This window comes from Chlorocebus sabaeus, chromosome 5 (assembly GCF_047675955.1).
Source record: "Chlorocebus sabaeus isolate Y175 chromosome 5, mChlSab1.0.hap1, whole genome shotgun sequence".
NCBI classification, from domain to species: domain Eukaryota; kingdom Metazoa; phylum Chordata; class Mammalia; order Primates; family Cercopithecidae; genus Chlorocebus; species Chlorocebus sabaeus.
The window spans coordinates 64,562,600-64,575,888 of record NC_132908.1 but is presented as its reverse complement, the minus strand read 5'-3'; the positions used below and the strand labels follow the sequence as shown (position 1 = coordinate 64,575,888).

Sequence of the window (13,289 nt, the reverse complement as noted above, 5' to 3'; positions counted from 1 at the left end):
TAAAATCTAAGGCTCGAAGACCACACAGAACCCTCAAACTGCTTGTAGGGTGACAATTCAGTAGGTCTCACACAGTACTGCCAAGGAACCAAGAATGCAGGTTCTAGCCAGGTGTAGTGGCTCATGCCTATAATCCCAGCACTTTGGGAGGCCAAGGTGGATCGCCTGAGCTCAGGAGTTCGAGACCAACCTGGCCAACATGGTGAAACCTTGTCTCTACTAAAATACAAAAAGCTGAGCGTGGTCATGAGCACCTGTAGTCCCAGCTACTGGGGAGGCTGAGGCACGAGAATTGCTTGAGTCCAGGAAGTAGAGGTTGCAGTGAGCCAAGATCTCACCACTGCACTCCAGCCTGGGTGACAGAGCAAGACTCCATCTCAAAAAAAAAAAAAAAAGCAGATTCTGCAGGCACACTGCCTAGATGACACCTAACATGTTACTTAGCCTTTCTGGTCTTCCAGTTTTGTTTGTAAGCCGGAGCTATTAACTAACCTCAAGCCTTGCTCTAAGGATTCAATGTTTATTAAGGGAAGTGCCCACAACAGTGCCTGGCACTCAGATAACACTCACATTTGCCAAGTCTACCATGACAACCCAGGGATTCCAAAACAGAATGACAGAAAATCCACCTCACTGGGATTTTTCTGTTTAGAATGACAAGGAGGAAAGATGAGAGTGACTGCCAAAAGGGTTGGAGTCATGCCCAGGTGGAAGGCCTCTGGAGGCTGCAGCAACGCCAGTGGGGCCAGTCCCTGTGTGTGTGAGCACATGGGGGCAGGCAGGGACAACTGAGAAATCAGGCCAGGCTTTCAGGACTAGCCACGTGGCTGGTGGCAGTCAGGGCGGTAGTAACACAGCAAACCTGATCTCAGAGACCAAGTGAACACATGGGACTCAGTTCTTACAAGTGACAGTGACTCAATGAGAAGTTGTCAGCTTGTTCAAGCCCTTCTGTGTTCTGGATGGCATGTTACTCCATGGGCGTTCAGGAAATGCCAAAGCTCCTGAGAGTATTAGCCTTGCCTGTTCTGGGTAGCACAGGCTGAGGATGAGACTTGCCTCCCAGGTGGGCCGGGCTACGCCCCCTTGGTGCTGCCACAAGGCTTACCTCAGATGATTTTCGAAGACCAGGTCCTGACAAGCCAGAGAAGAGCTCAGGTACTTGCTGAGCTGGGCAGCAATAGGGTGGTGATGCCAGCCCATGGGTGAAAAGGGCATAGATTCTTTACTTCTGTGGCTTAACAGTGAGGGAGCTGCACGCGGGTTCAGGAACTTCCCCGTCAACAGTTCTCTGGGTTGCAGTAACAAAACTGGCTTCTGCTGCTAAAGGTTTTATAATTAAGGGTCAGACAGGATGCATCCTGGGCTATGCAGCAGGAGGATCCCTTTTCAGCCTTAACTCCCCCACAATGTCAATTCTTTTGCCCCCTCCCAAGCTAAAACAAATCCACTTACAGAGGGCCGGGAGTGGTGGTGCACGCCTGTAATCCCAGCAGTTTGGGAGGCCGAGGTGGGCGGATCATGAGGTCAGGAGATGGAGACCATCCTGGCCAACACGGTGAAACTCCGTCTCTACTAAAATTCAATTAGTCAGGCGTGGTTGCATGCGCCTGTATTCCCAGCTACTGCAGAGGTTGAGGCAGGAGAATCGCTTGAATTTGGGAGGCAGAGGTTGCAGTGAACCCAGCTCGTGCCACTGCACTCCAGCCTGGCAACAGACAGAGACTCTTATCTCAAAACAAACAAACACCTTTCAAACAGAATATGTACAATCAGGAATGACAGGCGGTGTTGAAAAACTGAGCCTCGTTGTTCTGCAAAAAGGTTATATATGCTTAGGTGGCTGGGCATGGTGGTTCATGCCTATAATCCAGCACTTTGGGAGGCTGAGGCAGGAAGATCACTTCAGTCCAGGAGTTTTGAGACTAGCCTGGGTAACATAGCAAGACCCTATCTCTACAAAAAAACTAAAAAACAAAACAAAACAAAACAAAAATGAGCCAGGTGTGATGGCATGGCCTGTAGTCCCAGCTATCCAGGAGGCTGAGGTAGGAGGATTGCTTGAGCCTAGTTCGAGGTCAGTGAGTTGTTTGTGCCACCACATCCCAGCCTAGGTGAGAGTGAGACCCTGTCTCAAAAAAAACTTGGAATTAAAAAAAAGTTGGGGCCAGGTGTGGTGGCTCATGCCTGTAATTCCAGAACTTTGGGAGGCTGAGGTGGGCGGATCACCTGAGGTCAGGAATTCGAAACTAGCCTGACCAAGATGGTGAAACCCCATCTCTACTAAAAATACAAAAATTAGCTGGGTGTGGTGGTGGGTGCCTGTAATCCCAGCTTCTCAGGAGGCTGAGGCAGGAGAATCCCTTGAACCCAGGAGGTGGAGGTTGAAGTGATCCGAGATTGTGCCACTGCACTCCAGCTTGGGTGACAAAGTGAGACTCCATCTCAAAAAAAAAAAAAAAAAGAAAAAAAAAGTTTTGGCTGACTGGTGGTGGGTACCCTGGTGGGTAAACCATGGATGGGAGACAGAACTCAAGCTCCAACAGACCAAGACCACTAACTTTCAGAGCAAGGAGTTCACTGCCTGGCTGAATCCCGAGGCCCCAGGAGGCCCTGGGTTGTTTTCCTGGGAGACCCATCTGTGTGGACAGCACTAAGCAGCCAAAAGCTTCACATATTTTGCTGTTACTTCTCATTGAAAACTTGCAAGTTGGAATTTTGGTTAAAAAACTCGAGTAAGTGGTTTAAACTTTCACCTAAAGTGGGTTTGCCAAAGCAATCTGCCTAGAAATGGCAGCAGCAGCAAAATGATTTTCCAGTCACGCCTAAGATTCCAAACACGACACAACTCCATCCACCTTCCTGGGGTGCTAATAGGCAGTTCTATTATCTAAGACAGTCTCCTCACTACCCAGTGGTTGTGCATCTGTCTCTCCTTTCAAATGAACTTCTCTAGGGCAGGCTGGGTCCAGCTTCTCTGTTCCCTCACACCTGCCAGAGCTCCAGGTACATCTGATCCCAGGTCTCCTTGAGCTGAGATGCTGAGAGCCTCCCATTAGCCCCTTTCACTCTAAGCAGCTCTATGGCCCATCTACTCTGTGCACAGGGCACCTACTCAAGTGGATCACAGAAGCTGGCTGCCGTCCATCTACTCACCTGTACTCAAACACACTTTTTGAGGAGTTAGAGAGTTACAGCAGGGGCTGGGTGCGGTGGTTCACGCCTGTAATCCCAGCACTTTGGAGGCTGAGGCGGGCGGATCACGAGGTCAGGAGATTGAGACCATCTGGCTAACACAGTGAAACCCCGTCTCAAATACAAAAAATTGGCCAGGCGTGGTGGCAGGCGCCTGTAGTCCCAGCTACTCGGGAGGTTGACACAGGAGAATGGCGTGAATCCAGGAGACGGAGGTTGCAGTGAGCCGAGATTGCGCCACTGCGCTCCAGCCTGGGCAACGGAGCGAGACTCCATCTCAAAAAAAAAAAAAAAAAAAGTTATAGCAGGATGTGCTCAATATCCAGTCACCCACCAAGATCATATCCTCCCATCTGCTGGAGAAAGTACCATCCCAGGAACAGAGGTTGCCTGTGAAAGGCAGCAGCCTGCACAGCTTGGAACCACGTATGCAGTCCCCCAACCTCCCTCAAGCAGGCAGGAATCACGCAAGATGGAGTCTTTGAAGCACTTGTTAATCCGTTATGATTTATTAGCTGTACAGCAGTAGATCCTCCTCCCCAGCTTTCAACCCCATTACATATTTTATTACAGGTCTCATGTTGGCGTCCTAAAATAATGAAAAATATCACACAGTACAGCTAAGTACAAAATGCATCAACCTAGAGTCTGATAGCTAACTGATGGCTCTCTTAAAAGCAATACACAGAAGAAAAGTGTTTGAAATCAGTAAGACTGAGGCTCTCTAAAAAACACATTTTTAAACATGTGACAGTTCATGTGCAAGAATCACTTTTTAGTTGGTTTTGTTTCACATTATTATTTTTTGAAGATCCAAAGTTTAAATTACTGACCTAGTGAAATTTTCTGGCCCAGCTTGTAAGGGCTGCTGTGACCCACTCATAATCACCCTTCTGCTTTAACAGAAGATTTATAAAACACAACAATCAGCTACAAACAGGGCAAAGAAAATGTTGATGGGAAATCATAACTGAAAGTTAATTGTACAAGGTTCAAATGCTGGCTCCGTGGGCTGGAAATCATGATCTGCCACGTGGGTGTCCGTCACTGGTGGGCAGTGGTCTGGGTGCCATTCTGCTACATGATTGTGATCCAATTCCTTGTCAACATTTACACACTACAGAGTCTGTGGTAACTTAATTTGCAAGTAATTAAAATGCTGGGTTTTCTTACACTGCACTTCTTTTCAACCTCTTAATTAATGGAAAAGATTAAAATGTAAAAAAAGTTATTTACAAGCTTGACCATACCAGAAACTTTGCCAAGAAAGAGGCAAAGCTTTCAGGACAGAACCTGATCGTAGCATGCCATACTACTGGTGTGCAGCTGACTCCAAGCAAAGGGAGTCAGGGAAAAGCAAAAGCAAAAAACAGTTTAAAAGTCTAAGTCCTTCCCAAGTATGCATTTACAATTAAAAACTCTCTTGGGAAGAAGACCATAGAACTCTGGGAAGCCTGGTGGCCATTCTGGAGTGGTTTACCACATGGAGGGAGGGGTCAATGTCTCCGTTTCCATCTAGGAAAACGAGTTAGTCGTCAACACTGTCCTCAGCACTTCACAGTAAACCCTCGGGGACTCAGAATATTCCATGATTTGCTAACATCAGACAGCAAGTTCTAGTTAAATCACATTTTTTTCTAACATCATCCTTGAAGTTTTCGTTCTTGGTATGTTTGGTAAAATGATGCTTTTCCCAAAGCCAAAAAAAGAAAGAAGGGAGAAAAATTAAGATGCGGGCCGTTTAAACACAGCCCAGAGCAGTCCTGGCGACACACAAGGCTCCGCCATCACCGGTCCATCATGCTGAGGATCATCTCGGGCGTGAGGTCTCCGTTGGGGGCGTCTGTGGCAGCTGGCTGGGGCTCCTCTTCCTCTCCCTCTGCGGGCTCAGCATCTGGCTCTTTTTTTACTTCAACTATAATGTTTTCAATTGCACCTGTATTCTGGTCTTCAACCTGAATGATAGCTGTTGCTGGCAAAGAAGAGCACAGACAGAACAAATGGTGCATTAAAGCCCCAAGAATCACAAGGGTCCTTCAGACTGACATCAAACAGGATGTCAGCAATGCAGGAAAGCCTTATTAGATAGTGGTCCACAGAGAGTCAATTTATTTTTTATTTTATTTTTTGAGACGGAGTCTTGCTCTATCACCAGGCTGGAGTGCACTGGCACGATCTCGGCTCACTGCAACCTCTGCCTCCCGGGTTAAAGTGATTCTCCTACCTCAGCTTCCTGAGTAGCTGTGACTACAGGGGCCTGCCCCTACGCCTGGCTAATTTTTGTATTTTTAGCAGAGATGGGGTTTTACCATGTTGGCCAGGCTGGTATGGAACTCCTGACCTCAGGTGATCCTCTCGCCTTGACCCCCCAAAGTGCTGGGATCAAAGGTGTGAGCCACCGTGCCTGACCCTGAGTTTCTTAGAAGGGGCAATCTCAGGACAGAAACTGCTTTCCCTCTCTACCCTTTACGATTTGGCTCTTTTATATTCATTACCGCATTCATTCTGCCAGCTGACTGTGACTTGGTTGTTTTTCAAAACCCGCCCACATTAACAGTACCCATCTTGTAGAACACAAGTACCCTTCTACTCTGGACTTCTTCTCCTTGAAATGTAACAGGCCTCCAAAGATTTCCTCAGATGTTCCTCAGTAAAAACTCCTAAAAAACCATTTCCTGAGAGTTTGTTCTCGACATGCCCTTAACTTGTTCTCATGGCTTAGTTCCCACCTCCCCAAAGAACAAGGACCCATCTGGCTCCCCCACATGCTCGGAGAAGACTCCAGCCTCCAGAGCAGAGATGAACAACTTACGCTGGTTCTGTTTGGGCTGGTTGGTTCTGCCAGGGGGTCGTCCTCTCCGCTTCTTGGCGGGTGGTGGGGCTGGGGTCACAGGCTGAGGCTCTGGCTCGGGTTCAATTTCTACGGCAGGGTCCTCCTCATCCTCATTGTCGTCCAGATCTGGTTCAGCATTTTCTTTTCATGAAATCAGGAAGCACAGGTGGTGGGACAAGGAGAAGGGTGGTGGAAGAAGAAAACAATTGCATATTCTTTGAAGTCTTGTTTTTTATATATATATATATTTCTTTTCTTTTTTTTTTTGAGACAGGGTCTTACTCTGTTGCCCAGGCTGGAGTGCAGTGGCACGATCTCGGCTCACTGCCACCTCCACCTCCCAGATTCAAGTAATTCTCATGGCTCAGCCTCCTGAGTGGCCGGGACTACGAGCATGCACTGCTATGCCCAAGTAATTTTTCTTTTTCTTTTTTGAGACAGAGTCTCACTGGAATGTAGTGGCACGATCTCGGCTCACTGCAACCTCCGCAACCTGGGTTCAAGCAATTCTCCTGTCTCAGCCTCCTAAGTAGTTGTGACTACAGGCATACGCCACCACGCCCAGGTAATGTTTGTATTTTTTTTTTTTTTTGAGACGGAGTCTCGCTCTGTGGCCCGGGCTGGAGTGCAGTGGCCGGATCTCAGCTCACTGCAAGCTCCGCCTCCCGGGTTTACGCCATTATCCTGCCTCAGCCTCCTGTGTAGCTGGGACTACAGGCGCCCGCCACCTCGCTCGGCTAGTTTTTTGTATTTTTTAGTAGAGACGGGGTTTCACCATGTTAGCCAAGATGGTCTTGATCTCCTGACCTCGTGATCCGCCCGTCTCGGCCTCCCAAAGTGCTGGGATTACAGCCTTGAGCCACCGCGCCCGGCCAATGTTTGTATTTTTAGTAGAGACGGGGTTTCACCATATTGGTCAGGCTGGTCTTGAACTCCTGACCTCAGGTGATCCACCTGCCTTGGCCTCCCAAAGTGCTGGGATTACAGGCATGAGCCAACTTGCCCAGCCAATCCAGGTAATCTTTGTATTTTTTGTAGAGACGGGCTTTCGCCATGTTGGCCAAGCTGGTCTTAAACTCCGGATCTCAGGTGATCTGCCCACTTCGACCTCCCAAAGTGCTGGGATTACAGGCGTGAGCCACTGTGCTCAGTCAATTATTTTATTAAGAAAAACCAATTTAAGGCTGGGCACAGTAGTTCACACCTATAACCCCAGCACTCTGGGAGGCTGAGATTGGAGGATCACTCATGTTCAGGAGTTCAAGACCAGCTTGGGTAACATAGTGAGACATTATCTCTACAAGAAATAAGAAACTGGCAGCTGGGCGTGGTGGCTCACACCTGTAATCCCAGCACTTTGGGAGGCTGAGGCGGGTGGATCACCTGAGGTTGGAAGTTCAAGACCAGCCTGACCAACATGGAGAAACCCTGACTCTACTAAAAATACAAAATTAGCTGGGCATGGTGGCGCATACCTGTAATCCCAGCTACTCAGGAGGCTGAGGCAGAAGAATCACTTGAACCCGGGAGGCAGAGATTGCGTGGAGCTGAGATCCGCCATTGCACTCCAGCCTGGACAACAAGAGTGAAACTCTGTCTCCAGAGAGAGAGAGAGAAAAGAAAAAAACAAAAAACAAAAACAAAACAAATGAAATTGGCTCGGTGTGGTGGCTCATGCCTGTAATCCCAGCACTTTGGGAGGGCGAGGTGGGCGGCTTACTTGAGTTCAAGAGTTTGAGATGAGACCAGCCTGGCAAATATGGTGAAACCCCATTTCTACTCCAAAAAAAAAAAAAAATTGTGGCCAGGCATGGTGGCTCAGACCTGTAATTCCAGCACTTTGGGAGGCCAAGGCGGGTGGACTGCAAGGTCAGGAGATTGAGACCATCCTGGCCAACATGGTAAAACCCCCTCTCTACTAAAAATACAAAAATTAGCCAGGTGTGGTGGCGGGCACCTGTAATCCTAGCTACTCAGGAGGCTGAGGCATGAGAATCACTTGAACCTGAGAGGCAGAGGTTGCAGTGAGCTGAGATCATGCCACTGCACTCTAGTCTGGGTGACAGAGTAAGACTTTGGGAAAAACAAACAACAAAAAAAGATAAATTAAAAATTAAAAACAAAACAAAAGTCCATTTAAAAATGCTTTTAGGGGAGCAGGGTGTGAGGTTCCAAAGTAATAAATAAAAATGCTTTTGCTGGAATTTTTGCTATCAGGATTAATATAATAAACAGGTATTGCAGCAAAATGAAGCAAATTGACTTGAATACTATTATTCGCACTTTATGTGGGATTGGCTATTAGTTTTTCCTTTTAGCTTTAGACCCTACTTTTTTGATTCAACACAATACTGAATTTCAAATTTTAATGATCCCCCCTACCTACTATACCAGGATAAAGCAGGACACTAAGCCTGAAATGGACCCTTGGAGATGTGGTTCTGCTCATCTCTAAGTGGGCAGGAGGGCTAAGAGTGTGTGTGTGTGTGTGTCGGGGGACAAGACGGAAATTCTTTTTCTTTTTTTTTTTGAGACGGGGTCTTGCTCTGTCACCCAGGCTAGAGTGCAGTGGTGCGATCATAGCTCACTGCAGCTTCTAACTCCTGACCTCGCAGAGTGTTAGGATTACAGGCTTCATCCATCATGCCTGGCCAGAAATTCTGATGCATTGTGAGGTCCTATTTACTAAGGTAAGTAGCAAGAGTTTTTTTTGAAACTATTATTGATTCTCTTTTAAAGTCAAGTTTTTGGACTTAATTCCCAGCTGTACCAGACCTAATGTATCATTCCCAACCCTTTTGCTCTCCTCCCTAATGCCACAGTTGTCCATCCATGGTAAAATAAGTGGTATATAAAAGTGAGGAAATTATTGTATAAAGAATACTGACAAGGAGTCAGGTAATGAGGCTCTGAGTCTCAGATCTCTTACTAGATATGTGACCTGGGACATCTGACCAGCTGAGACTCAGTTTCCCTGAGCAATTTCTGTAGCACTCTCACTCCACTTAATAGTGACCTGCAGATCAACAGGACTGAGGCAACTCATGTAATCCTGCTCCATAACCTACAGTCTACCACAAACACAGCTTTTACTTATAGCAAACATCACAATTTTAAAATTCACCATTTTCCACTTAGGCTTCGGTACTTCATTGAATGATGGTGTTACCCTCATTTTATAGAAAAAGTGAGAAACTAAGTGATTGCAATGCACAGCCAAGTCACAGCAGGTAGAATTCAAACCTCTGCCCTCAGTCTGGGCTGTTCTGGCGCCCACATCTGCAGGCAGCCAAAGAGCTTTTGTTATCCCTCCCCCATGGCTGGGGCACAAAATGTACAATGCCTGCCTTCCTCTAGAAAGCACAGGTTATTGACGTGCACTCTCTTTCTCTGGAACAAAATGTTTAAATTTAGAGATCTGTGGGTAAACTCCTGATCTTCCAGATAAAATGCCTTATTTCTCAAGTGACTGAAATCCTAAGTGAAAATGTGGGGAATGTAGAGATAAGTGGCAGTGTGTCAAGAACAAGAGATGCTTCCCTGCTGAACTTCTTCAAGCCCCCTATTGCCTAAGTTGGCCCAATGCCTAGAAAACTAAACAAATTCAGTCAGAATTGGGGGGAAAAGCACACAAAAGCAGGCTAACAGGATCAAAGGCTTATTGGCTTGGTGGTATTTCAGCAAAAAGCCTTGAAAACAGCAGTAGACCATCTGCTGGTTGATTTCTGTAGATAGCTGACAAGCAGAACTTCTGGGTCAGGAAAAGTAACACTGCACGGCCATCAGTGGCATGGAGCCCAGGCTGACGTCCATTTTCTGGGGGAGATAAAGAGTCACTAGGTATAAGGCCTTGAACCAAATTTCGTGCTCTACTTAACAGCAGCAGACTGAAGGAAGAACTGTAGAAATCTATCAGAAGCTATCAATAATCTCTTTAGACTTAAGATGCTTCTGGTTACATATGATGAGGGAAAGAAGCTGGTCTTCCTGGAGATGAATCACAAAAGTGAACAAGGAAGTATCAGGAGAAAGCAGGACACAGGACAGAGTCTGGCAGCAGGGGGCTTTGCAACTAAGAGCAACTATAGGGACCCTGAAGGTTAAGATTATCTGATCACTGGTAATATCTGGGAGTCTCCCAACATTTCTGAAAACCCCCGACAGTTCACTGCAATATATTTTTTTTTTTTTTTTTTTTTTGAGACAGGGTCTCACTCTGTCGCCCAGGCTGGAGTGCAGTGACACTATCTCAGTTCACTGTAGCCTCAACCTACTGGGCTCAAGCCATCCTCCCACCTCAGCCTCCCAGATAGCTGGGACCAAAGGTGCAGGCCATAACCCCCTGCTGATTTTTGTATTTTTTTGTAGATACAGGGTTTTGCCATGTTCCCCAGGCTGGTCTTGAACTCCTGAGCTAAGGTGATCTGTCTGCCTTGGCCTACCGAAGTGCTGGGATTACAGGCGTGAGCCACCATGACCAGTGGCAAATTGACATCTTAAAGGAAGCATACACTTAACACCCAGTGACTGAAGAAGATGCTACTTAAAACAGATACTCCAGGCCGGGCGCGGTGGCTCATGCCTGTAATCCCAGCTACTTGGGAGACTGAGGCAGGAGAATTGCTTGAACCTGGGAGGCAGAGGTTGCAGTGAGCCGAGCTCGTACCACTGCACTCCAGCCTGGGCAACAGAGTGAGACTCCGTCTCGGAAAAGAAAAAAAAAAAATGTAAAAAAGTAATAAAATCAATTACTATAACTCACCATATTAATAGTCATTAGACAGCATTAATTAGAAATACAAATTAAGGCCGGGCACAGCGGCTCAAGCCTGTAATCCCAGCACTTTGGGAGGCTGAGGAGGGCAGATCATCTGAGGTCAGGGGTTCAGGACCAGCCTGGCCAACATGGTGAAACCCTATCTCTACTAAAAATACAAAAATTAATAGGGCGTGGTGGGGCATGCCTGTAATCCCAGCTACCTGGGAGGCTGAGGCAGGAGAATTGCTTGAACCCAGGAGGTGGAGGTGCAGTGAGCAGAGATCATGCCACTGCTCTCCAGCCTGGGCAACAAGAGGGAGATACCGTCTCAAAAAACAAAAAAGAACACAAAACAAACAAACAAAAAACTCAAAAACAAAAAAGCCCAATAAGTGACTAAAGTTCTCCAATATGTTACTTCTTCAAAAAATCTCATCCCCTCCCCACTATTTCTACTGACAACCAGTGCAAAACACAAAATGAAGAATCCCAACACTATCAGGCATCATCTATAATCTCTCCAGTTTAATGGTGCTTCTGGGAAGTCCATTTCCTAAAACCAAACTCTCTACCACCTTTTCCATCCATACCTTAAGTCTTTAGTTAGAGAGGTGTCTTCCCACCCGGATGCCAGCAACCCACATATCCACACTATAGAATCTAACACTCTGAACATGTTTGTGTAATTAAACGTGGCCTCCAAATTACCAAGACTCTTGTTCTTCCACCCTCTTTGTGAGGCTTAGCACTTCTTTTTTTGGAGACAAAAAAAAGACGCCTAGGATGGAGGGCAGTGGCGTGATCACAGCTCACTGCAGCCTCTATTTCCCGGGCTCAGGTGATTCTCCCACCTCAGCCTCTCGAGTAGCTGGGACTATGGGCATGTACCACCACACCGGGCTAATTTTTAAATTTTTTGTAGAGACAAGGTTTTGCCATCTTCCCCAGGCTGGTCTCGAACTCCTGACCTCAAGTGATCTGCCCATCTTCGTCTCCCAAAGTGCTAGGATTACAGGCATGAGCCACTGTGCCCGACCAAGGCTTGGCACTTCTAAGCATAACCTCCTGCCTGGGTTTCATGACTAGAGAGGCAAAACACACTCCAAAGAGTACCTGTGGTAGGAAAATAGGCAAGATTTTAAACTTTAAATGGAGAGATTAAGGTAGGAAGAGAAAGGCTGACCTTCACTGACTTGATCAGCACCTCTCAAGGCTAGGCTGACACAGGCAGTCAAACCATAAGTGAAGAGGCTTAAACAACTTTCTTCATGTCCATTAGATTCACTGCTCAAATCTAGACCAGCTACCTAAATGTAAAAGTTAAGAACATAGCACAAGAAACTCGGCTGGCCTTAGAATATCACAAATTTGAATAAACTAAATAAAAATATTAATTTTGCTTTGACTTTAACTGAAGATTACTTATAAGGCATTAATAAGTGGAATGCCACGAGGAGAAAAGAAAATGTGCCCCAGAAAAACACTAACTGCTGTTGTAAATAGACATTAGGAGATGAGAAGTTTAAAGAAAGGAAGAGCGTGTGCCCGCCTCTATATCTCAGCATATCCATACATAAATACACTGCAAACTGGGCTCCAAAGCCTGCCATAGTAAGCAAACCAAGAAACAAGTCACCTACCACTGTCAGAGGAATCTTCTTTCTTAGAGCGCATCTTTCTTTTTCTTCCACGTTTACTCTTCTTCGTTTCTCCTCCATTCTCCCCCTCTACACCATCTGGGCCAGCACAATTATCAGCATGTCTTGCCATGGTATTCTAACAAAAAGAACAAAATCCTCTCTCACACCACTAAAAAAGCTAAGATCAGATTGGAAGTTATTTACTTTAATAAAATCCATATTAAGCCTAAAAATTCTAGTATCTGCTAAGTGTGTCCTGAACACGCTGTCTCTGCTCAGGGGAAATGGATAAGGCTGCGTTCTTTGAGGGGAGGCTCAGCAGCCTACAGACAGAGACAGGGGAGGATTCAGACCAGCTCCTAGTTCTGTCAAGATCTAACACAGCCCTCAAGAGAAGACCCCGCACAGGCTACAGCTAGCTAGGGGTGGGGTGGGGTGCAGGTTTCAATCCACCTAAGGAAATTTCCTTTTTTTTTTTTTTTTTTGAGACGGAGTCTCGCTTTTTCGCCCAGGCTGGAGTGCAGTGGCGTGATCTCGGCTCACTCAAGCTCCGCCTCCCTGGTTCGTCCCATTCTCCTGGCTCAGCCTTCCGAGTAGCTGGGATTACAGGGGCCTGCTACTGCACCCGGCTAATTTTTTGTATTTTTAGTAGACAGGGTTTCACCGTGTTAGCCAGGATGGTCTCGATCTCCTGACCTCATGATCCACCCACCACGGCCTCCCAAAGTGCTGAGATTACAGGTGTAAGCCACCGTGCCCAGCAGGAAATTTCTTTATACAATCAATCTATTCAAAGATACTGTGTTCCCCATCAGTGGAAGGGCTCACACATGGATAGAAACATCAAGATGGGGTGACTAAC

General features: G+C 46.6%; 1 protein-coding gene across 2 annotated transcripts in view; it reads right to left on the bottom strand.

Moving 5' to 3' along the window:
* Nucleotides 1-3,682: 3,682 nt before the first annotated feature.
* Nucleotides 3,683-13,289, bottom strand: part of CTCF (CCCTC-binding factor) — an 80,533-nt gene continuing 70,926 nt past the window's right edge. The window contains exons 10-12 of one of the 2 annotated variants that reach the window (XM_007993954.3): nt 12,428-12,563; nt 6,008-6,169; nt 3,683-5,161 (exon numbers count right to left, since the gene is read on the bottom strand). In XM_007993954.3, the coding sequence (XP_007992145.1) occupies nt 4,983-5,161; nt 6,008-6,169; nt 12,428-12,563 (477 nt within the window). In that variant the 3' untranslated portion in view covers nt 3,683-4,982. Of the gene's footprint in view, nt 5,168-6,007; nt 6,170-12,427; nt 12,564-13,289 lie in introns of both variants that reach the window. The other variant, XM_007993953.3, reaches the window with a different exon arrangement.